The sequence below is a fragment of the Bombina bombina genome, chromosome 7 (assembly GCF_027579735.1).
Source record: "Bombina bombina isolate aBomBom1 chromosome 7, aBomBom1.pri, whole genome shotgun sequence".
In the NCBI taxonomy this organism is placed as follows: domain Eukaryota; kingdom Metazoa; phylum Chordata; class Amphibia; order Anura; family Bombinatoridae; genus Bombina; species Bombina bombina.
Window position 1 is genome coordinate 618,679,266 of NC_069505.1, and position 25,469 is coordinate 618,704,734.

Here is a 25,469-nt window from a genome sequence, read left to right on the forward strand (position 1 = left end):
TAGTGTGGGCGGGCCCGAGCACAAAAGAAAAAAAGGAGAGAGAGAGAGAGAGTGAAAGAGAAAAAAAAAGGAGAGAGAGAGTGAGAGTGAGAGTGAGAGTGAGAGAGAGTGAGAGAGAGAGAGAGAGAGAGAGAGAGAGAGAGAAAGCAAAAGAGAGGGGGAGAGAATGCAAAAGAGAGGGGAGAGAGCAAAATAGAGGGGGGAAGAGAGCAAAATAGAGGGGGGAGAAAGAAAAAAAGAGAGGTGGAGCGAGAGAGCGCAAAAGAGAGGGGAAGAGCGAGCAAATGAGAGGGGAAGAGAGAAAACAAAGGAAAGGGAGGGAGAGAGAGAGAGCGCGCAAGGGGTGGGAATGCTGTACTGCAAAAAATGACACGTGTGAACGGGCTTTAGGACTATCATATATATATATATATATATATATATATATATATATATATATATATATATATATATAACGTTAACCATTTTATATCAGCTTACATTGTCAATATTACAATCTCACAAATTATAAAACATCCCTAGGCAGCTGGATACAGAAGATAATTTTCTGACAATTTAAAACTTTGTTTAGTGCTGGGATTGGCTGTAAAAATAAATCAACTTTACAAATCTCTTGCTCTCCTGCCATGACAGCTACACCACAGGCTCTGATTGGCTGCTGGATTCATAGGCTATTGCACTCAGCTTATAGGCTGCCGATAGGGTTTAAGAACCATATCAGAGGCACAGGAAAAGGTTATTAACGTTTACAGCGTATTCTGTGATATTGGAGAGATTAGTTATAAAATAGTCTGTACTATTGATGCAGTAGTTTCTTTTCTGCCCTTATTAGTCCTGTAAAATATCATTACTCACCGTTGCCGGTATTTATATGCAGTTCCTCCGTACATCTCTGGCGCCTTTGTACACACGGCTCCTCCCCTTGCTCAACCTTCATGATAACTGATGGCTTTTCGCTGACACGACCTGGAGAGATATTGTAGGTTTTATATACAGATACACACTCACATAACAATGAATTCACCACTGCTTGTATAAAAGACAAGGTATTCAAGGGGTTTAATTGCTACATTGTGACAGAGGGCTGACTCAACTCTTGCTTGCCTGGAACATAAACAGTCAATTCGATAAAGTACTGCTGCATACTATAGACAGTGCTTTAACCCCTTGAGTTCCCCAATAATTTGACTCTTACCTTAAGAGGAAGGACATCTTGCCGAGGCTGCTTCTGTCAGCACCGTGTGGGGGGGGGGGGGGGGGGGTTCAAGGGATAGGAAGTCAAAATTAAACTTGCATGATTCAGATAGAGTCGGTCATTTTAAGACACTTTTAAATTAACTTCTATTTTCAAAATGTGCTTCGTTCTCTTGGAATCCCTTGTTGAAAAATAACACGCCCATATCCTACACTAGTGGGGGCTAGCTGCTGATTGGTGCTTGTACACATTTGTTTTATGTGATTGGCTAACTAGATGTGTTCAGATAGCTACCAGTAGTGCAATGCTGTTCTTTCAGCAGAGGATAACTAGAGAATGAAGCAAATTTGATTACAGAAGTAAAAAAGGAAAGTTGCTTAAAATTTTATTTTCTATCCAAATCGTGAAAGAAAATATTGGGGTTTTCTGTCCATTTAAAAAAAAAAAAAAAAAAAAAGGAGGGAAGAGGTGGAGAGCACTGAGCATAACTACAGCATTTACATAAAACAGCTGGGCAACAGTGAAGGGAGATTGTGTAGTAGCGCACACCACAAAGGGGAGAGGTGCGGCTGCAAGATTTGACCTCTCTTCAGCCAATGAGCAGGGTAGGGGTATTTTACCAGATGTCAATACCCATTTTCAAGGAGCTATCACTCACTAGATTTGTTGAGCCCTAGGTTAGGGTTAAAGGGACACGAATTTCCATATAACTGCTTGTAATAGACACTACTATAAAGAAGAATATGCACAGATGCTGATCTAAAAATCCAGTGTAAAACCTTTTAAAATGCACTTAGAAGCTCCCAGTTTAGTACTGTTGTTGGGTAAGGCCGGGACACCCAGTGAAAGGGGCTGAGAAAACATGAAGAGCTGACAACACCACCCCCCCCCCCCCCCTCCTCTGCATATGAAAAGACCCATTATACAAACAGGAGCCGCAGGAATCTGTAGACATCAGTATACATCTAAAACTTTGGGGCTTGGTTAGGAGTCTGAAAATCAGCACAATGTTATTAAAAAAAATAGGCAAAACTATACATTATTACAAAAACACCCAGATGGGCTATATAAATGGATCATCTACAAAACATTTATGCAAAGAAAAATCTAGTGTACAATGTCCCTTTAATCCTTTGGATGACAGTGACAGCTACAATGCACTGAAAAGCAATCTGCTAAAGTCCTTTCTGGAATCAAAGGGGTTAATAATAGATGTCCACCCTGTTGTATACTCTGTTCGTATACCTTGTTATTTGTTATATTCAAATGTATGCTTCGCCTTTAAAAAAGGGCAAGATGTGATGAGAGCAGGATGTGATGTCACTAGTTTGGGGGGCGGGGCTTAGGCCCAGTAGTCTGTGTCGCAGTTAGTTAGTACAATCAACCTGAATAGATGTATGTTTCCATGCTCTGTAATAAAATAGAGTTGTACCGGGGGGCGGAGCTAACCGCTAAGCAGAGTGGACGTGCAGGGAGAGAGCTCCTGTCTCGCATCTTTTATAATGCGATTAAAAGTCATTAAAAGTCGTTTAGATTTGCTATCTTGGGCACACTGACCTGCCCTTTGGGGCCCCTGCCATAGCTAGGTCGTTTATTGTCCCATGAACTATTCATTGCTGAGACATCATAGCAGCCTAGGTGAATTGCTGTGCCATCGACCTTGCGGCTCAAGAACTGTCTAGCCCTACTCTAAGCCTGATACTCACTGAGCTCCGGAGGGTCGGGGATCCGCTCCGGAGCAACTGATAGAAGTGCAGCAGGACCAACAGACAAAAGCCAAGCAGGTTTGTGAGTGACCGAGAGTCTGGCACACCTCGGGAGCTGACCTGGGGCCCTGTCACACTAGCCTGCTTCCTACCTGCCTATTGGAGAATGTACTGGTGAGGAGTCAGGATCGGTGAGGACTGTAGGAGCCCTGGTCTTAGATCCTGCAGGGGCCGACATCTGCGATACTCTTGGCGCCAAAGCAGCCATCTTGGGACCTGGAGGAGAAAGACGCTACAGGCAGGCCCACGTGTGAGGAGATAGAGAGGTTTTCCCGGTACATGGTCTTCAGACAGGATCCGGTTGCTCACACGTACCTTTGCAGCTAGCTTCAGCTGGTCTCCCATACAACCTTAGGTGAGATTTCCGCTCCCCACTGGCGCTTAATTTTAACGCTCCATTAGTGACTCCCTGCATATAAGCCCGGGGTACAATCTTTCTCAGACTATCTCCCATACAGGGCTGCAAGCACACACGGGGGATTAATATGACCCTGTTACCAATGGCAGGAGGGTGGTGAAACGGGAACACTAACTTACTCTGGCCCCTTGTTCAGCTTTAAGCCTCATCTTGGTGCTTCACTGGCCTACCCGGATCACCCCATAACTTTCCCTGCCTCATTACAGATTCCTTGGCCACCCTTAAACATTCAGTGGGGGAGTCCCTTCCAAGGGGAATCAGTGACCCCAGGCCCTACAACATCCATCTTCCACGGGGAGATCAATAAAAACAAAAACTTTTATTTTTACACTCAAGAAGCCCTGCAGTTTTAAACATAGCCCTCATTCAGACTCATCTCTCCTCTGCTTGGGGTTTAGTTTGAAACCCTATATATAGCTACCACACTGGGGCCAACTTACCAGCCACAATAGCTGCAAGATACATATACTTTTGAAGAGGGAGTGCTTCACTGGCCTTTCTGGATCTCCCCACAACTTGGCCTGCTGCATCATAAAATTCTAGGTCACTTTTCAACATACATTAGGCGATCTCTAGCCAGTGAGGTCAGTGCTCCCTGGCCCTGCAATAACCCATCTTCCACTGGGAGAACAATACATTTCTGCTAGCCCTACAAGTTATATTTGCAGCGCATTAAGCTGTTGAGCAGCCCAGGTGCCCCTTGAGGTTACCCCTGGGGTATAGGGTGACTGAAACTCACACAATACAATATTAAAGGCTGCTGCGCCAGCCCAGGTGTCTCTAATTTTTGCATAATACAGAGTGTAGTGTTTTTACATAACCTGCAGTTTTTCTTTTACAGGACATGTGACATCATACTACTTTGTCCTCAGTTCCTCTTGCTTGGTCACTGCGCTTTTTTGAAATTTGTTAGTTAATAGAGAAAGCAATCTTGGCTTTTCGCTTTGTGCTCTGGCCAGCAGGAGTCACTGTCCCATATATTTTATGCTGAAGAGTTCATTTGTGTATTAACTTCATTTTATCTTGCTGAACCCCCCCTTTGGGCTCCCCCTTTCCGGCCTGCTTACGTGGGCTGGTCACTTCCACTTTCCTTTTCCCCTTCCTTTGGGTCGTACCCCTCTTTCCCTGAGTCCGAAGGAGACGCCTCTCTCAAGGTATATAGCGATTTCTCATAATAAGTAAAGGGTAGTTTGCATAAAGCGCCCACCTGGCCTCCTTCTCCACCTGAGTTGGCTTTTTCTGATAGAAATTGCATTCTGTAGGGTAGCATTCTGCCCATAAGCGCCGCTATGGGGAGATAAAGGTCCAGATGGCCGTCGGGCCCTACTCCGTTATGTAATACTATTGTGCATATGTAATTTCTCCTTTTCACTTTGTCAGCCTGTTGGGCCCACAAGTTTCCTTAACAACCTCTAATCCAAGCTCATCTGCTGAGTACATGGTACTCACCTCTCCTATGAAAATGCCCCACACCGCCAGGAGGCATCAGAAAACTCCAGGGCCAGCTAAGAAAACGGTCCTGGACCATTTCACGCAACCTCCTACAGTCCAGAATGAAGACTCCAACGAGGGTCAGAGCGACTCTGAATCTCTGGGGGACAGCTCCCAACCTGACCTTATGCCACCTGTTAGACCACAACACTTAATTACGGAGGCAACTCTTAAAAAAATGCTTGCAAACCAAACTCTCTCCATAACTAAGGAAATTCAGCGCAACCACGCTGAACTCCGCAAGGACATTTCAGAGATTGGAGATAGGGTGGACTCTCTTGAAAACAGGACGATCTTGCCACCGACCATACAAACTTGCTGTCCTACTCGGAATCTCTTGCGGAACAGATTAGTCAGCTGGAGTTCAAACTTGCTGATGTGGAGGATAGGGCACGCAGAAACAACGTAAGATTTTGTGGAATACCTGAGGATATCCAACCTGCCGAGATTCAAAACTTCCTGAAAGATCTCTTCAAAGACCTACTGGGTCCAACAGAGGGGCTGACTGACACCATGGAAAGAGCCCATAGAGCCTTGCACCCTAGAACTGTCTCACAGGAGAAACCGAGAGACGTCATAGTCTGCTTCCATAGTTTTCTCTTCAAGAACAGACTTATGCAGGCTGCTTTTCGGAAGCCACAGATCTCAGAGCGATTTAAGGACATTCAGCTGCTGCCCGATCTATCCGCTCACACTCTGCAACACCGCAGATACTTCCAGCCAGTTACGCTGATCCTTCGCAGGGAAAATATTAAATACAGGTGGGGCTACCCTACTAAACTGATAATAACAAAGGACAACAAAACATTCACAGTGACTTCACTTCCGCAAGGGACTTCTCTCTTTGGTCAATGAGGTCTTATGCCGGAGGATCCGAAGGGACCTCCCGCTGCTCAATCTAAGCTAAGAGTCCCGGCTCCCGAATGGTCTGTTAAGGAACAAAGGTCAAAGAGGATGAGAATATAACAGCCTATGGATACAACCCAACCTGAGCCTTTGTCCTCCTGAAATTTGAGCTTGTTTATACTTCCATACCACAGGCCTGACATGATTGAATATGCCTATCCCTACTCTTCTTCCTCTTTGTTGCTATGCTAACGTGCCACGGAGTAGGGTTCGTACTGTTTGAAATATGTAATTTTCTGATTATATGGTTACATTTTATTGTCTCATGTTAGACTTATGTGTTCACATTGCTCGTTATGTTTTGGTTACGCCCCACTTGGGGCTCACAGGTTGACAATTATTTGCACTTTAGTTTGCCCTCCCACTACTTATTCATTTAGTTAATGGAGTGGGGCTGGACCTTCCGGCTCCTCCACCCATACACTTTCTCTTAGCTCCCCCCCCCTATAGGTTAACCCACACCAGGGTTCCACCTAGGTGGACTACTTCCACCTGTATTGTCGGTACATTCCTGCCTTACGTGTTGATTAACTCCCCTTCCTCCCTTCCCACCCTGTACATATCACTTTCTAGGCCTTTGACTCATGCCCCCCAGACACTCCTCCTGCCTCTGATTACTCACTCCACGGGGTTAGAAACAGAACATGAACCGCCTACGAGTCTGCACACATAACTCTAGAGGCTTAAACTCTCCCTTCAAGCGGAGCTTACTTACCCGTATGCTCAACCATCACAACCCCGACGTTGTATTCCTGCAAGAAACACACTGGTTGACTGATACTCCCCATAGATTTCACTCTCGTTCATATACGACTATAGAGTGCTCTTCATTTATAAAGAAAGCACGAGGGACTGCAGTCATGATTCACAGGAGGGTAGCTTATGAGGAAATTCAGGTGCTAAAGGACCCCCAGGCTAGGTTCACTATAGTAGTCTGCAAGCTCGATCATGTCACCCATACCCTAGTTTCGGTTTACTTGCCCAACTCTCACCAGCCTGCATGTCTTAGGAAAGTACTGAGATTGATTGATCAACATAAACAGGGTAGGGTCATAATAGCAGGGGACTATAACATGATCTGGGACCGCAAATTAGACCGCAAGACTGTATCCCCCTCTAAGACCTCCTCCCAACTAACTCTCCTCTCCACACACTTTAAATCTATCATGTCTGAATTTGGGTACTATGACATTTGGAGATCGTTACACGCTACAGATAGAGATTTCACCCACTTCTCCCAGGCACACAAAACCTACTCCAGATTGGATCATATTTTTTGCTCGGTGACGACCTTAGACTCAGTACTCCAATCTAATATCCCCCTTTGCTCTTGGTCAGACCATGGTCCAGTTCTGGCGGACTTACGCACCAGTGATCCTTGTCTTCATAAAAGCAAGTGGTCTCTTCCGCGCAATATCCTAGCAGACATTCCCTTCAGGGAAGAGTTACGTAGAGATCTTACAGAACTTATCCAACTTAATGACAATGGACAGACAACGGACAATACACTTTGGGGAGCTGTTAAGGCAGTATCTAGAGGCTATATCATCCGTAAGCAAGCCCGACTTAGGAAACTGGCTGGACTTACCCTAGCCCAAGCTCACTGTAAACTCAGGCAACTTGAATCCGCTAACAGAGCCAACATTACAGATACACTATCCTCCCAGATTTCAGCCGTGCGCTCGCATATTAACCATCTAGAGCTGCGCCGCACCCAAGAGAATCTCACAAAACTTAAGCAATTATTTTACTACAAAGGCAACAGGGCAGACACTATGTTAGCACACAAATTGGGCCAGCGGAATAGCACATCTCGCATACACCAAATTTTATACAACAATAAGACCCACAGACTTCCCTCACAGATAGGAGACTGTTTCTCAGACTATTACTCCAAACTCTACAACCTTGAGAGCACTGAAACTCGAACCCCCGCCTCCACACAACAGATCAGACAATTCCTTGACTCACTAAATCTTCCGACTCTAACTACGGAACAACAAGAGTCTCTGACTAACCCGTTTACTCAGTTGGAACTCAAGCAGGTCATTCAGCGTCTCAAACCCCTTAAGGCCCCTGGCCCAGATGGATTTCCTGCACAGTTCTACAAAACCTACAGTCAAGAACTGATGCCGTTGCTCCTCAGGTTCTTTAACACAGCCAGGCAAGAAGGCAGATTTAAGCAAGAATTCTTAGAGGCTGAGATCGTTATGATTCCCAAGCCAAACAAAGACCCCTCATTTTGCCCCAACTATAGGCCTATCTCGCTTATAAACGTGGACATTAAAATCTACTCCAAGCTTCTGGCCAACCGACTCTGTAAACTCCTACCCACCTTGGTCAATCCAGACCAAGTAGGGTTTATACACAGTCGCGAGGGCCCAGATAATACTAGGCGCCTTATCAATATAGTTTGCGAATCCACGAGAATGAACAAACCTTTCTCGGTCATCTCCCTAGATGCCGAGAAGGCTTTTGACAGAGTCAGATGGAGCTACCTCTGGGAGACTCAATGCCTTCAAATTTCCCTCCGACATTTGCCTCGCGATTCAAGCCCTATACTCCTGCCCCACAGCAGTGGTCAGGGGGGTAGGGTTCCATTCAACCCCATTCCCCATCTTTAATGGTACGAGGCAGGGTTGTCCAATCTCCCCGCTCCTGTTTGCTCTGGCAATTGAGCCACTCGCTGAAACAATATGCACCGATAAGGGCCTAGTGGGAATTACACTCTCTGGCTCCAAACACAGCATCGCCCTGTTTGCAGACGATGTTACGGTGTTTTCTGCAGACCCACTTAGCACAATTCCTAGACTCCTGGAAATACTCGAGGCCTTTGGCTCTCTTTCTTTCTATAAGCTTAATGCCCCCAAAACAGAAATCTACTGGTGGGGTTTCCCCCAAACCTATGTCACGGTCCTTCAAAAGCGGTTTGACTTTAAATGGTCTAATAAATGGATTACCCATCTTGGAGTTAAAATCTCTAACGACTTGAAGCAGATGGTCAAGGATAACTATCTACCCCTGCTGACGGATTTGCGCGCGTTGAAAAATGTTTGGGACCATAAGAACATCTCTTGGATTTGCCGTATAGCTTCCCTTAAAATGTCGTTCCTCCCTCGGCTCACCTATTTGTTTAGATGTCTCCCGATTAGAATACCCTCTCACCTTCTACTACAATTTCAAAGTGAGTGCACAAAATTTATCTGGCAGAATAAAACTCCCAGAATAGCTCAAAAAACCCTACAGTTTCCAGTCCAGCTGGGGGGTCTGGCTTCCCCATCTATAGCTAAGTACTACGAGGGAGCCATGCTCACGCATATTTCCCAATGGGGAGTGCTTCACTCACAAGACAGGTGGAGAGACATTGAACAAGCCTCATTACCCTTCTATATTTATCTAAAGGACCTAATCTGGACTCCGGTCCATAGGCGGAGAACCCTGAATATTCTCAATTCCGTAGTCCTGGAGTGCTTGGCAATCTGGGATACGATTCGGCACCGCAATTTGATCGCGCCGCACCCCTCCCCGATCACTTCTGTCTCAGGTCTTTTCACAGGCCTTGCAGAAACGCACCCCAACACGTGGGCTCGGATAGGTGTAAAACAAGTATCAGACTTTTGGTCAAGGTCCAGCGGGGACGAATACATCTCGTTGTCTAAAGACAACCCTCGGGAAGACATTCCGCCCTACCTCCATTTCGAACTTACTAGGATAAAGAGTTTCCTATCTAGCTGGGGATTTTTCCCCACTGCCCCACGACAGCTTACCCCATGGGAGTCTGTGTGGAAAGGAGGACGTAGACTTCATAAGCCTCTCTCGAGACACTATTGTCTGCTTGAGGGTTCCGTACCCCCAGACCTGGCCCCACACTTGCTTAAGTGGGACGCTATTCTACACACTCGAATCTCTGCAAACGCTTGGCAGGGGTCCCTCACCTTAACTAAAAAATCATTACACTGTGTAACAATGTTCGAAACCCACTATAAAGTCATTTCTCAATGGTATTTGATACCCGCGCGGCTGTCCAAGATGTATACGACATTTTCTCCACAATGTTGGAGGGACTGCGGTTCCCACGGCGACATGCTCCACATATGGTGGGAGTGCCCCAGGCTAACTCCGTTGTGGAATGCATGTTTCCGCACTCTGTCTGCTCTCGGGATCCAGTTGCCCAAAAACCCTGCCACGGCACTTCTACACCTAAACTTACATGTCCTTCCCAAACATCAGCAGATTTTCAGTGTTTATCTCCTGTCATCAGTCAAAACTAACATTGCCAGATGCTGGAAGAAAGCCTCTCCCCCTAGATGGTTTGATATACTCAAAACAATGGCATACTTACATGCTATGGAAAAAGACATATACTATAGTTTGGACAGAATCGACCTTTTTGAAATGGTCTGGGCTGACTGGACAGACATGATACTACATGGTTACCCCAGGTTAGTGTCTAAGAGACCATACTGCGACCACCTCAGACGATCCCCGGTAAGGATTCCTCCCCCCCCCCCCCCCCCATCCTCTCTCTCCCCCCCCCCCCCCATAGATGTGCCCCCCCTTCTCCCCCCCTCTTCCCCACCCCCCTTGTCAACTACTCGGAAATGTACCGACTTCTATCTCTGTTTTTTGAATGTGTCAGTTACATATTTCAGAATCAAATAATTATTTACATGATGTGTATCAAACTGTGCAGGGGTCCTGCGAGTCCCCAATTATTGTTATATATTGTTTAAAATCAATAAAACTCATTTAAAAAAAAAATAGAGTTGTACCATCATTGCTGTGTCCTGCATCTCATGACACCCCCCCAACCCTTAGTCACAATATATCCTGTGACCCTCAAACACAGGCGATACTGCTGATGCCAAATTGTAATATTTTGATGCTGTCTCAATATTATAGAGATAATACGACATGCAAGGCTGGGCCTAGGGCAGCACAGAACCTAAACAAGCCGCACTTACCTAGCGAGTGGAGCGTCTGGTAATTCTCCATCATCACATCCTTATAAAGCTCCTTCTGACCCTCCTGTAAATATTCCCACTCCTCCTCCGAAAAGTAAACGGCCACATCCTCAAACTCAACTTGTTCCTTAAAAAGAAAAATCAACCAATCACAAAATCAACTGCTATTGGTGTGATGCGATTCTACCATACGGTTAAATAGAGTCTAAGAATGCTAAACAGACATTTGTAGTCTTTATCATTCTTAACTACTCATCCCAGTTCCTATATTTGTAGTTATTGTTTAATTTATTATTGTTAATTACATCTTCCTGTACCCCTACTTGTAGCTTTAGCATTTTTATTTCATTACAAAATTCCAGTTTGCATTGTTTTTTGTTACAAAGTTCCAATGTAAACAAATAAGTCAAAAATTTAAATAAGGGGATCAGATCTGGGGGGAGTGCCTATGACGCTAGGCACGCCCTCCAGTCCGCAATTCCAGTTAGGAAGAACGGCTAGGACATTCCATGCCTATCTAACGGCAATAAAGCCCATCGCATTTAGAACGGCAGGAAACGTCCTAACGGCGGGAAGGGGTTAAACCAGCTCCTCAATAGAATATTTTTAATTACATATTCCACATCCTTTAAACCAGCCTTTCAATTAAATCATTTTGCTTCTATAGTCAGTGCAGCCAATCAGAGCCTGTACCATTGTTTGTGAGGTCACAGAGAATATATATTTTGCTTCCATGAAGGTCTCTGAAAACCAACTAACATATTAATTTGTTCTAGCTTCTAATTTACTGTTTATGCGTTTAACTAGTTTTATCATGTAATTCTCTTTTTTTATTCAAATGGTGGTTCTTCTTGCTATTAATAAGAGATTTAAATTAGATTACTTTATTATGGAATTAAAATGGTCCTTTAAAGGGGATAGGAAAGTCAAAATTATACTTGCATTATTCTGATAGAACATGTGATTTTAAGACACTTTTAAATTTACTTCAATTTTCAAATGTGCTTTGTTCTCTTGGTATCCCTTGTTGAAAAAGAATACACACATAACCTACACCAGTGGGAGCTGCTGCTGATTGGTGCCTGCACACATTTGTCTCTTGTGATTGGCTAACTAGATGTTTCCATCTAGCTGCCAGTAGTGCAATCCTGTTGCTTCAGCAAAGGATAACAAGAGAATGAAGCAAATTTGACAATAGAAGTAAATTGCAAAGTTGCTTAAAATTGTATGTTCTATCCAAATCAAGAAATAACATTTTGGGATTTCCTGCCCCTTTAATTGCTTAGTTATGCTACCTGTACCTGTATTGAAATAGATATTTAGTAGAAGAACCGCGATTAGGATGCGCAGCTTTTTTAGAAAAAGGAGAGACATCCCTTAGAATATTAAGATTATGAGGTATCCACTAACCATATACTGGCTTTGTATGTTTCCTAAGTCTCATTTATTTTATGTTTAAAGAATAAAATATTGAGAATTATCTGCTACTAGCTTGGTAGCACCTCAATCTGATTGTGTGTTTTTTTATTCAAATGGCCCTTTGTGGGTATCAAAGGAAGAGCTGTAGAAGGTGATGTAAAATTATTAGTTATTTATTGTTATTATTAATTATTTTAGCTAGTTTGTCTGCCCTTCTATGCAGTTTAAATGTATGAGCCAATTAGCATAAAGCATTGTGCATGACCATGAACCAATCACATTGCCTGCTGATATACAGGTGTGATTGTGATACATAGGGCAGCCCTTATGAAGGGAAATATCACAAAATACAACTGTTAATTGTCTAGAGCTAACAGTGCGTTACACAACTGTTGTACTGTGTGTATGTCATGTGTACGTGTCACGTGTGCATGTCACGTGTGATATATACAAGCAGCTTCCCCCATTATAACACACAGTTATAAATGACGCTACTGTAGGTCACTTACTGCGCCAGTCAGCACATCTGCCGCTGAGGTCTGATTAATGATCTTTTCAGCCATCTTCTTAATTGCAGGTGAATTTATTCACATACAGCACAAACCTAAAAAGAGACAAAATGATGAGGTTTTTCAATAATATAGAGAAAGAGGGAGATAGAAGCAAGGAGGGAAGGAGAAGAAAGGAGGGATAGAGGGAAGGAGAAGCAAGGAGGGATAGAGGGAAGGAGAAGCAAGGAGGAAAGGAGAAGCAAGGAGGGAAAAGAGGGAAGAAGCAAGGAGGGAAGGAGAAGCAAGGAAGGAGGGAAGGAGAAGCAAGGAGGGAAGAGAGGGAAGGAGAAGCAAGGAGGGAAGAGAGGGAAGGAGAAGCAAGGAGGGAAGAGAGGGAAGGAGAAGCAAGGAGGGAAGAAGAGGGAAGGAGAAGCAAGGAGGGAAGAAGAGGGAAGGAGAAGCAAGGAGGGAAGAAGAGGGAAGGAGAAGCAAGGAGGGAAGAAGAGGGAAGGAGAAGCAAGAAGGGAGAAGAGGGAAGGAGAAGCAAGAAGGGAGAAGAGGGAAGGAGAAGCAAGAAGGGAGAAGAGGGAAGGAGAAGCAAGAAGGGAGAAGAGGGAAGGAGAAGCAAGAAGGGAGAAGAGGGAAGGAGAAGCAAGAAGGGAGAAGAGGGAAGGAGAAGCAAGAAGGGAGAAGAGGGAAGGAGAAGCAAGAAGGGAGAAGAGGGAAGGAGGGAAGAGAGGGAAGGAGAAGCAAGGAGGGAAGGAGAAGCAAGGAGGGAAGGAGGGAAGGAGAAGCAAGGAAGGAAGGAGAAGCAGGGAGGGAAGGGAGGGAAGAAGAAGCAGGGAGGGAAGGGAGGGAAGAAGAAGCAGGGAGGGAAGGGAGGGAAGAAGAAGCAAGGAGGGAAGGGAGGGAAGAAGAAGCAAGGAGGGAAGGGAGGGAAGAAGAAGCAAGGAGGGAAGGGAGGGAAGGAGAAGCAAGGAGGGAAGGGAGGGAAGGAGAAGCAAGGAGGGAAGGGAGGGAAGGAGAAGCAAGGAGGGAAGGGAGGGAAGGAGAAGCAAGGAGGGAAGGGAGGGAAGGAGAAGCAAGGAGGGAAGGGAGGAAAGGAGAAGCAAGGAGGGAAGAGAGGAAAGGAGAAGCAAGGAGGGAAGAGAGGGAAGGAGAAGCAAGGAGGGAAGGAGAAGCAAGGAGGGAAGAGAGGGAAGGAGAAGCAAGGAGGGAAGGAGAAGCAAGGAGGGAAGAGAGGGAAGGAGAAGCAAGGAGGGAAGAGAGGGAAGAAGAAGCAAGGAGGGAAGAGAGGGAAGGAGAAGCAAGGAGGGAAGAGAGGGAAGGAGAAGCAAGAAGGGAGAGAGGGAAGGAGAAGCAAGAAGGGAGAGAGGGAAGGAGAAGCAAGAAGGGAGAGAGGGAAGGAGGGAAGAGAGGGAAGGAGAAGCAAGGAGGGAAGGAGGGAAGGAGAAGCAAGGAGGGAAGGAGGGAAGGAGAAGCAAGGAAGGAAGGAGAAGCAGGGAGGGAAGGGAGGGAAGGAGAAGCAAGGAGGGAAGGAGAAGCAAGGAGGTTAGAGAGGGAAGGAGAAGCAAGAAGGGAAGAGAGGGAAGGAGAAGCAAGGAGGGAAGAGAGGGAAGGAGAAGCAAGGAGGGAAGAGAGGGAAGGAGAAGCAAGGAGGGAAGAGAGGGAAGGAGAAGCAAGGAGGGAAGGGAGGGAAGAAGAAGCAAGGAGGGAAGGGAGGGAAGAAGAAGCAAGGAGGGAAGAAGAAGCAAGGAGGGAAGAAGAAGCAAGGAGGGAAGAAGAAGCAAGGAGGGAAAAGAGGGAAGAAGAAGCAAGGAGGGAAGAAGAAGCAATGAGGAAAGAAGAAGCAAGGAGGGAAGAAGAAGCAAGGAGGGAAGAGAGGGAAGAAGAAGCAAGGAGGGAAGAAGAAGCAAGGAGGGAAGAGAGGGAAGAAGAAGCAAGGAGGGAAGAGAGGGAAGAAGAAGCAAGGAGGGAAGAGAGGGAAGAAGAAGCAAGGAGGGAAGGGAGGGAAGAAGAAGCAAGGAGGGAAGGAGAAGCAAGGAGGGAAGTGAGGGAAGGAGAAGCAAGAAGGGAAGAGAGGGAAGGGAGGGAAGGAGAAGCAAGGAGGGAAGAGAGGGAAGGAGGGAAGAGAGGGAAGGAGAAGCAAGGAAGGACAGAGGGAAGGAGAAGCAAGGAGGGAGAGAGGGAAGGAGAAGCAAGGAGGGAGAGAGGGAAGGAGAAGCAAGGAGGGAGAGAGGGAAGGAGAAGCAAGGAGGGAGAGAGGGAAGGAGAAGCAAGGAGGGAGAGAGGGAAGGAGAAGCAAGGAGGGAGAGAGGGAAGGAGAAGCAAGGAGGGAAAGAGGGAAGGAGAAGCAAGATGGGAGAGAGGGAAGGAGAAGCAAGATGGGAGAGAGGGAAGGAGAAGCAAGATGGGAGAGAGGGAAGGAGAAGCAAGATGGGAGAGAGGGAAGGAGAAGCAAGGAGGGAGAGAGGGAAGAAGAAGCAAGGAGGGAAGAGAGGGAAGAAGAAGCAAGGAGGGAAGAGAGGGAAGAAGAAGCAAGGAGGGAAGAGAGGGAAGAAGAAGCAAGGAGGGAAGAGAGGGAAGAAGAAGCAAGGAGGGAAGAGAGGGAAGAAGAAGCAAGGAGGGAAGAGAGGGAAGAAGAAGCAAGGAGGGAAGAAGAAGCAAGGAGGGAAGAGAGGGAAGAAGAAGCAAGGAGGGAAGAGAGGGAAGAAGAAGCAAGGAGGGAAGGGAGGGAAGGAGAAGCAAGAAGGGAAGAGAGGGAAGGAGAAGCAAGGAGGGAAGGAGAAGCAAGGAGGGAAGAGAGGGAAGGAGAAGCAAGGAGGGAAGGAGAAGCAAGGAGGGAAGAGAGGGAAGGAGAAGCAAGGAGGGACAGAGGGAAGGAGAAGCAAGGAGGGACAGAGGGAAGGAGAAGCAAGGAGGGACAGAGGGAAGGAGAAGCAAGGAGGGACAGAGGGAAGGAGAGGCAAGGAGGGACAGAGGGAAGGAGAAGCAAGGAGGGACAGAGGGAAGGAGAAGCAAGGAGGGACAGAGGGAAGGAGAAGCAAGGAGGGACAGAGGGAAGGAGAAGCAAGGAGTGAAGGAGAAGCAAGGAGGGAAGAAGAAGCAAGGAGGGAAGAGATGGAAGAAGAAGCAAGGAGGGAAGGGAGGGAAGAAGAAGCAAGGAGGGAAGGAGAAGCAAGGAGGGAAGTGAGGGAAGGAGAAGCAAGAAGGGAAGAGAGGGAAGGGAGGGAAGGAGAAGCAAGGAGGGAAGAGAGGGAAGGAGGGAAGAGAGGGAAGGAGAAGCAAGGAGGGACAGAGGGAAGGAGAAGCAAGGAGGGAGAGAGGGAAGGAGAAGCAAGGAGGGAGAGAGGGAAGGAGAAGCAAGGAGGGAGAGAGGGAAGGAGAAGCAAGGAGGGAGAGAGGGAAGGAGAAGCAAGGAGGGAAAGAGGGAAGGAGAAGCAAGATGGGAGAGAGGGAAGGAGAAGCAAGGAGGGAAGAGAGGGAAGAAGAAGCAAGGAGGGAAGAGAGGGAAGAAGAAGCAAGGAGGGAAGAAGAAGCAAGGAGGGAAGGAGAAGCAAGGAGGGAAGAGAGGGAAGGAGAAGCAAGGAGGGAAGAGAGGGAAGGAGAAGCAAGGAGGGAAGGAGAAGCAAGGAGAAGCAAGGAGGGACAGAGGGAAGGAGAAGCAAGGAGGGACAGAGGGAAAGAGAAGCAAGGAGGGACAGAGGGAAAGAGAAGCAAGGAGGGAGAGAGGGAAGGAGAAGCAAGGAGGGAGAGAGGGAAGGAGAAGCAAGGAGGGAGAGAGGGAAGGAGAAGCAAGGAGGGAGAGAGGGAAGGAGAAGCAAGGAGGGAGAGAGGGAAGGAGAAGCAAGGAGGGAGAGAGGGAAGGAGAAGCAAGGAGGGAGAGAGGGAAGGAGAAGCAAGGAGGGAGAGAGGGAAGGAGAAGCAAGGAGGGAGAGAGGGAAGGAGAAGCAAGGAGGGAGAGAGGGAAGGAGAAGCAAGGAGGGAGAGAGGGAAGGAGAAGCAAGGAGGGAGAGAGGGAAGGAGAAGCAAGGAGGGAGAGAGGGAAGGAGAAGCAAGGAGGGAGAGAGGGAAGGAGAAGCAAGGAGGGAGAGAGGGAAGGAGAAGCAAGGAGGGAGAGAGGGAAGGAGAAGCAAGGAGGGAGAGAGGGAAGGAGGGAAGAGAGGGAAGGAGAAGCAAGGAGGGAGAGAGGGAAGGAGGGAAGAGAGGGAAGAGAGGGAAGGAGGGAAGAGAGGGAAGGAGAAGCAAGAAGGGAGAGAGGGAAGGAGAAGCAAGAAGGGAGAGAGGGAAGGAGAAGCAAGAAGGGAAGGGGAAGCAAGGAGGGAAGGGGGAGCAAGGAGGGAAGGGGGAGCAAGGAGGGAGAGAGGGAAGGAGAAGCAAGGAAGGAAGGAGGGAAGGAGAAGCAAGGAGGGAAGGGAGGGAAGAAGAAGCAAGGAGGGAAGGGAGGGAAGAAGAAGCAATGAGGGAAGTGAGGGAAGGAGAAGCAAGGAGGGAGAGAAAGAGAGAGAAACAAAAAAGTAGAAGAAAAAGAAAGAAAGATTAAACATTAAACTGAGCTGCAGCTCACCATACAGACATTGTCACATGCAGAGTACCAGGGGTTAAACTGAACTGCTTCTCACCATACAGCCAGTCACATGCAGAGTACCAGGGGTTAAACTGAAGTGCTACTCAGTGCTCACCATACAGGCAGAGTACCAGGGGTTAAACTGAAGTGATTCTCACTATACAGCCAGAGTCACATGCAGAGTACCAGGGGTTAAACTGAAGTGCTTCTCACCATACAGGAATTGTCAAATGCAAAGTACCAGAGGTTAAACTGAAGTGCTGCTTAGTGCTCACCATACAGCCAGAGTCACATGCAGAGTGCCAGGGGTTAAACTGAAGTGCTACTCAGTGCTCACCATACAGCCAGAGTCACATGCAGAGTACCAGGGGTTAAACTGAAGTGCTACTCAGTGCTCACCATACAGCCAGAGTCACATGCAGAGTACCAGGGGTTAAACTGAAGTGCTACTCAGTGCTCACCATACAGGCAGAGTACCAGGGGTTAAACTGAAGTGCTACTCAGTGTTCATCATACAGCCAGAGTCACATGCAGAGTGCCAGGGGTTAAACTGAAGTGCTACTCAGTGTTCATCATACAGCCAGAGTCACATGCAGAGTACCAGGGGTTAAACTGAAGTGCTTCTCAATATACAGCCAGAGTCACATGCAGAGTACCAGGGGTTAAACTGAAGTGCTACTCAGTGCTCACCACACAGCCAGTCACATGCAGAGTACCAGAGGTTAAACTGAAGTGCTACTCAGTGCTCACTATACAGCCAGTCACATGCAGAGTACCAGAGGTTAAACTGAAGTGCTACTCAGTGCTCACCATACAGCCAGAGTCACATGCAGAGTGCCAGGGGTTAAACTGAAGTGCTACTCAGTGCTCACCATACAGCCAGTCACATGCAGAGTACCAGGGGTTAAACTGAAGTGCTACTCAGTGCTCACCATACAGCCAGAGTCACATGCAGAGTACTAGGGGTTAAACTGAAGTGCTACTCAGTGCTCACCATACAGCCAGTCACATACAGAGTACCAGGGATTAAACTGAAGTGCTACTCAGTGCTCACCATACAGCCAGAGTCACATGCAGAGTACCAGGGGTTAAACTGAAGTGCTACTCAGTGCTCACCATACAGCCAGAGTCACATGCAGAGTACCAGGGGTTAAACTGAAGTGCTACTCAGTGTTCATCATACAGCCAGAGTCACATGCAGAGTGCCAGGGGTTAAACTGAAGTTCTACTCAGTGCTCACCATACAGCCAGTCACATGCAGAGTACCAGGGGTTAAACTGAAGTGCTTCTCAATATACAGCCAGAGTCACATGCAGAGTACCAGGGGTTAAACTGAAGTGCTTCTCAGTGCTCACCACACAGCCAGTCACATGCAGAGTACCAGAGGTTAAACTAAAGTGCTACTCAGTGCTCACTATACAGCCAGTCACATGCAGAGTACCAGAGGTTAAACTGAAGTGCTACTCAGTGCTCACCATACAGCCAGAGTCACATGCAGAGTGCCAGGGGTTAAACTGAAGTGCTACTCAGTGCTCACCATACAGCCAGAGTCACATGCAGAGTGCCAGGGGGTTAAACTGAAGTGCTACTCAGTGCTCACCATACAGCCAGAGTCACATGCAGAGTACCAGGGGTTAAACTGAAGTGCTACTCAGTGCTCACCATACAGAGTCACATGCAGAGTACCAGGGGTTAAACTGAAGTGCTACTCAGTGCTCACCATACAACCAGAGTCACATGCAGAGTACCAGGGGTTAAACTGAAGTGCTATTCAGTGCTCACCATACAGCCAGAGTCACATGCAGAGTGCCAGGGGTTAAACTGAAGTGCTACTCACCATACAGCCAGTCACATGCAGAGTACCAGGGGTTAAACCAAAGTGCTACTCAGTGCTCACCATACAGCCAGAGTCACATGCAAAGTGCCAGGGGGTTAACTGAAGTGCTACTCAGTGCTCACCATACAGCCAGAGTCACATGCAGAGTACCAGGGGTTAAACTGAAGTGCTACTCAGTGCTCACCATACAGCCAGAGTCACATGCAGAGTACCAGGGGTTAAACTGAAGTGCTACTCAGTGCTCACTATACAGCCAGTCACATGCAGAGTACCAGAGGTTAAACTGAAGTGCTACTCAGTGCTCACCATACAGCCAGAGTCACATGCAGAGTACCAGGGGGTTAAACTGAAGTGCTACTCAGTGCTCACCATACAGCCAGAGTCACATGCAGAGTACCAGGGGGTTAAACTGAAGTGCTACTCAGTGCTCACCATACAGCCAGAGTCACATGCAGAGTACCAGGGGGTTAAACTGAAGTGCTACTCAGTGCTCACCATACAGCCAGAGTCACATGCAGAGTACCAGGGGGTTAAACTGAAGTGCTACTCAGTGCTCACCATACAGCCAGAGTCACATGCAGAGTACCAGGGGTTAAACTGAAGTGCTACTCAGTGCTCACCATATAGCCACTCACATGCAGAGTGCCAGGGGGTCAAACTGAAGTGCTACTCAGTGCTCACCATACAGCCAGAGTCACATGCAGAGTGCCAGGGGTTAAACTGAAGTGCTATTCAGTGCTCACCATACAGCCAGAGTCACATGCAGAGTGCCAGGGGTTAAACTGAAGTGCTACTCAGTGCTCACCATACAGCCAGAGTCACATGCAGAGTACCAGGGGTTAAACTGAAGTGCTACTCAGTGCTCACCATACAACCACAGTCACATGCAGAGTACCAGGGGTTAAACTGAAGTGCTACTCAGTGCTCACCATACAGCCAGAGTCACATGCAGAGTACCAGGGGTTAAACTGAAGTGCTACTCAGTGCTCACCATACAGGCAGAGTACCAGGGGTTAAACTGAAGTGCTACTCAGTGCAAATGCAAAGTACCAGAGGTTAAACTGAAGTGCTACTCAGTGCTCACCATACAGCCAGAGTCACATGCAGAGTGCCAGGGGTTAAACTGAAGTGCTACTCAGTGCTCACCATACAGCCAGAGTCACATGCAGAGTACCAGGGGTTAAACTGAAGTGCTACTCAGTGCTCACCATACAGCCAGAGTCACATGCAGAGTACCAGGGGTTAAACTGAAGTGCTACTCAGTGTTCATCATACAGCCAGAGTCACATGCAGAGTGCCAGGGGTTAAACTGAAGTGCTACTCAGTGCTCACCATACAGCCAGTCACATGCAGAGTACCAGGGGTTAAACTGAAGTGCTTCTCAATATACAGCCAGAGTCACATGCAGAGTACCAGGGGTTAAACTGAAGTGCTACTCAGTGCTCACCACACAGCCAGTCACATGCAGAGTACCAGAAGTTAAACTGAAGTGCTACTCAGTGCTCACTATACAGCCAGTCACATGCAGAGTACCAGAGGTTAAACTGAAGTGCTACTCAGTGCTCACCATACAGCCAGAGTCACATGCAGAGTGCCAGGGGTTAAACTGAAGTGCTACTCAGTGCTCACCATACAGCCAGTCACATGCAGAGTACCAGGGGTTAAACTGAAGTGCTACTCAGTGCTCACCATACAGCCAGAGTCACATGCAGAGTACTAGGGGTTAAACTGAAGTGCTACTCAGTGCTCACCATACAGCCAGTCACATACAGAGTACCAGGGATTAAACTGAAGTGCTACTCAGTGCTCACCACACAGCCAGTCACATGCAGAGTACCAGAGGTTAAACTAAAGTGCTACTCAGTGCTCACTATACAGCCAGTCACATGCAGAGTACCAGAGGTTAAACTGAAGTGCTACTCAGTGCTCACCATACAGAGTCACATGCAGAGTGCCAGGGGGTCAAACTGAAGTGCTACTCAGTGCTCACCATACAGCCAGAGTCACATGCAGAGTGCCAGGGGTTAAACTGAAGTGCTACTCAGTGCTCACCATACAGCCAGAGTCACATGCAGAGTGCCAGGGGGTTAAACTGAAGTGCTACTCAGTGCTCACCATACAGCCAGAGTCACATGCAGAGTACCAGGGGTTAAACTGAAGTGCTACTCAGTGCTCACCATACAGAGTCACATGCAGAGTACCAGGGGTTAAACTGAAGTGCTACTCAGTGCTCACCATACAACCAGAGTCACATGCAGAGTACCAGGGGTTAAACTGAAGTGCTATTCAGTGCTCACCATACAGCCAGAGTCACATGCAGAGTGCCAGGGGTTAAACTGAAGTGCTACTCACCATACAGCCAGTCACATGCAGAGTACCAGGGGTTAAACCAAAGTGCTACTCAGTGCTCACCATACAGCCAGAGTCACATGCAGAGTGCCAGGGGGTTAACTGAAGTGCTACTCAGTGCTCACCATACAGCCAGAGTCACATGCAGAGTACCAGGGGTTAAACTGAAGTGCTACTCAGTGCTCACCATACAGCCAGAGTCACATGCAGAGTACCAGGGGTTAAACTGAAGTGCTACTCAGTGCTCACTATACAGCCAGTCACATGCAGAGTACCAGAGGTTAAACTGAAGTGCTACTCAGTGCTCACCATACAGCCAGAGTCACATGCAGAGTACCAGGGGGTTAAACTGAAGTGCTACTCAGTGCTCACCATACAGCCAGAGTCACATGCAGAGTACCAGGGGGTTAAACTGAAGTGCTACTCAGTGCTCACCATACAGCCAGAGTCACATGCAGAGTACCAGGGGGTTAAACTGAAGTGCTACTCAGTGCTCACCATACAGCCAGAGTCACATGCAGAGTACCAGGGGTTAAACTGAAGTGCTACTCAGTGCTCACCATATAGCCACTCACATGCAGAGTGCCAGGGGGTCAAACTGAAGTGCTACTCAGTGCTCACCATACAGCCAGAGTCACATGCAGAGTGCCAGGGGTTAAACTGAAGTGCTTTTCAGTGCTCACCATACAGCCAGAGTCACATGCAGAGTGCCAGGGGTTAAACTGAAGTGCTACTCAGTGCTCACCATACAGCCAGAGTCACATGCAGAGTACCAGGGGTTAAACTGAAGTGCTACTCAGTGCTCACCATACAACCACAGTCACATGCAGAGTACCAGGGGTTAAACTGAAGTGCTACTCAGTGCTCACCATACAGCCAGAGTCACATGCAGAGTACCAGGGGTTAAACTGAAGTGCTACTCAGTGCTCACCATACAGGCAGAGTACCAGGGGTTAAACTGAAGTGCTACTCAGTGCAAATGCAAAGTACCAGAGGTTAAACTGAAGTGCTACTCAGTGCTCACCATACAGCCAGAGTCACATGCAGAGTGCCAGGGGTTAAACTGAAGTGCTACTCAGTGCTCACCATACAGCCAGAGTCACATGCAGAGTACCAGGGGTTAAACTGAAGTGCTACTCAGTGCTCACCATACAGCCAGAGTCACATGCAGAGTACCAGGGGTTAAACTGAAGTGCTACTCAGTGCTCACCATACAGGCAGAGTACCAGGGGTTAAACTGAAGTGCTACTCAGTGTTCATCATACAGCCAGAGTCACATGCAGAGTGCCAGGGGTTAAACTGAAGTTCTACTCAGTGCTCACCATACAGCCAGTCACATGCAGAGTACCAGGGGTTAAACTGAAGTGCTTCTCAATATACAGCCAGAGTCACATGCAGAGTACCAGGGGTTAAACTGAAGTGCTACTCAGTGCTCACCACACAGCCAGTCACATGCAGAGTACCAGAGGTTAAACTGAAGTGCTACTCAGTGCTCACTATACAGCCAGTCACATGCAGAGTACCAGAGGTTAAACTGAAGTGCTACTCAGTGCTCACCATACAGCCAGAGTCACATGCAGAGTGCCAGGGGTTAAACTGAAGTGCTACTCAGTGCTCACCATACAGCCAGTCACATGCAGAGTACCAGGGGTTAAACTGAAGTGCTACTCAGTGCTCACCATACAGCCAGAGTCACATGCAGAGTACTAGGGGTTACACTGAAGTGCTACTCAGTGCTCACCATACAGCCAGTCACATACAGAGTACCAGGGATTAAACTGAAGTGCTACTCAGTGCTCACCATACAGCCAGAGTCACATGCAGAGTACCAGGGGTTAAACTGAAGTGCTACTCAGTGCTCACCATACAGCCAGAGTCACATGCAGAGTACCAGGGGTTAAACTGAAGTGCTACTCAGTGTTCATCATACAGCCAGAGTCACATGCAGAGTGCCAGGGGTTAAACTGAAGTTCTACTCAGTGCTCACCATACAGCCAGTCACATGCAGAGTACCAGGGGTTAAACTGAAGTGCTTCTCAATATACAGCCAGAGTCACATGCAGAGTACCAGGGGTTAAACTGAAGTGCTTCTCAGTGCTCACCACACAGCCAGTCACATGCAGAGTACCAGAGGTTAAACTAAAGTGCTACTCAGTGCTCACCATATAGCCAGTCACATGCAGAGTGCCAGGGGGTCAAACTGAAGTGCTACTCAGTGCTCACCATACAGCCAGAGTCACATGCAGAGTGCCAGGGGTTAAACTGAAGTGCTATTCAGTGCTCACCATACAGCCAGAGTCACATGCAGAGTGCCAGGGGTTAAACTGAAGTGCTACTCAGTGCTCACCATACAGCCAGAGTCACATGCAGAGTGCCAGGGGGTTAAACTGAAGTGCTACTCAGTGCTCACCATACAGCCAGAGTCACATGCAGAGTACCAGGGGTTAAACTGAAGTGCTATTCAGTGCTCACCATACAGCCAGAGTCACATGCAGAGTGCCAGGGGTTAAACTGAAGTGCTACTCACCATACAGCCAGTCACATGCAGAGTACCAGGGGTTAAACCAAAGTGCTACTCAGTGCTCACCATACAGCCAGAGTCACATGCAGAGTGCCAGGGGGTTAACTGAAGTGCTACTCAGTGCTCACCATACAGCCAGAGTCACATGCAGAGTACCAGGGGTTAAACTGAAGTGCTACTCAGTGCTCACCATACAGCCAGAGTCACATGCAGAGTACCAGGGGTTAAACTGAAGTGCTACTCAGTGCTCACTATACAGCCAGTCCCATGCAGAGTACCAGGGGTTAAACTGAAGTGCTACTCAGTGCTCACTATACAGCCAGAGTCACATGCAGAGTACCAGAGGTTAAACTGAAGTGCTACTCAGTGCTCACCATACAGCCAGAGTCACATGCAGAGTGCCAGGGGTTAAACTGAAGTGCTACTCAGTGCTCACCATACAGCCAGTCACACGCAGAGTACCAGGGGTTAAACTGAAGTGCTACTCAGTGCTCACCATACAGCCAGAGTCACATGCAGAGTACCAGGGGTTAAACTGAAGTGCTACTCAGTGCTCACCATACAGCCAGAGTCACATGCAGAGTACCAGGGGTTAAACTGAAGTGCTACTCAGTGCTCACCATACAACCAGAGTACCAGGGGGTTAAACTGAAGTGCTACTCAGTGCTCACCATACAGCCAGAGTCACATGCAGAGTACCAGGGGGTTAAACTGAAGTGCTACTCAGTGCTCACCATACAGCCAGAGTCACATGCAGAGTACCAGGGGGTTAAACTGAAGTGCTACTCAGTGCTCACCATACAGCCAGAGTCACATGCAGAGTACCAGGGGTTAAACTGAAGTGCTACTCAGTGCTCACCATACAGCCAGAGTCACATGCAGAGTACCAGGGGTTAAACTGAAGTGCTACTCAGTGCTCACCATATAGCCAGTCACATGCAGAGTGCCAGGGGGTCAAACTGAAGTGCTACTCAGTGCTCACCATACAGCCAGAGTCACATGCAGAGTGCCAGGGGTTAAACTGAAGTGCTTTTCAGTGCTCACCATACAGCCAGAGTCACATGCAGAGTGCCAGGGGTTAAACTGAAGTGCTACTCAGTGCTCACCATACAGCCAGAGTCACATGCAGAGTGCCAGGGGGTTAAACTGAAGTGCTACTCAGTGCTCACCATACAGCCAGAGTCACATGCAGAGTACCAGGGGTTAAACTGAAGTGCTACTCAGTGCTCACCATACAACCAGAGTCACATGCAGAGTACCAGGGGTTAAACTGAAGTGCTACTCAGTGCTCGCCATACAACCAGAGTCACATGCAGAGTACCAGGGGTTAAACTGAAGTGCTATTCAGTGCTCACCATACAGCCAGAGTCACATGCAGAGTGCCAGGGGTTAAACTGAAGTGCTACTCACCATACAGCCAGTCACATGCAGAGTACCAGGGGTTAAACCAAATTGCTACTCAGTGCTCACCATACAGCCAGAGTCACATGCAGAGTGCCAGGGGTTAAACTAAAGTGCTATTCAGTGCTCACTAGACAGCCAGAG

At 47.8% G+C, this 25,469-nt stretch overlaps 1 protein-coding gene across 1 annotated transcript in view; it reads right to left on the minus strand.

Annotated features, from left to right (window-relative positions):
* The window catches only part of LOC128636741 (zinc finger protein 420), a 60,880-nt gene that overhangs the window by 31,965 nt on the left and 3,446 nt on the right, over positions 1 to 25,469 (minus strand). The window contains exons 2-4 of the mRNA XM_053689724.1: positions 12,669 to 12,763; positions 10,741 to 10,867; positions 856 to 966 (exon numbers count right to left, since the gene is read on the minus strand). Coding sequence (XP_053545699.1) covers positions 856 to 966; positions 10,741 to 10,867; positions 12,669 to 12,722 — 292 coding nt within the window. The 5' untranslated portion in view covers positions 12,723 to 12,763. The remainder of the gene's footprint in view (positions 1 to 855; positions 967 to 10,740; positions 10,868 to 12,668; positions 12,764 to 25,469) is intronic.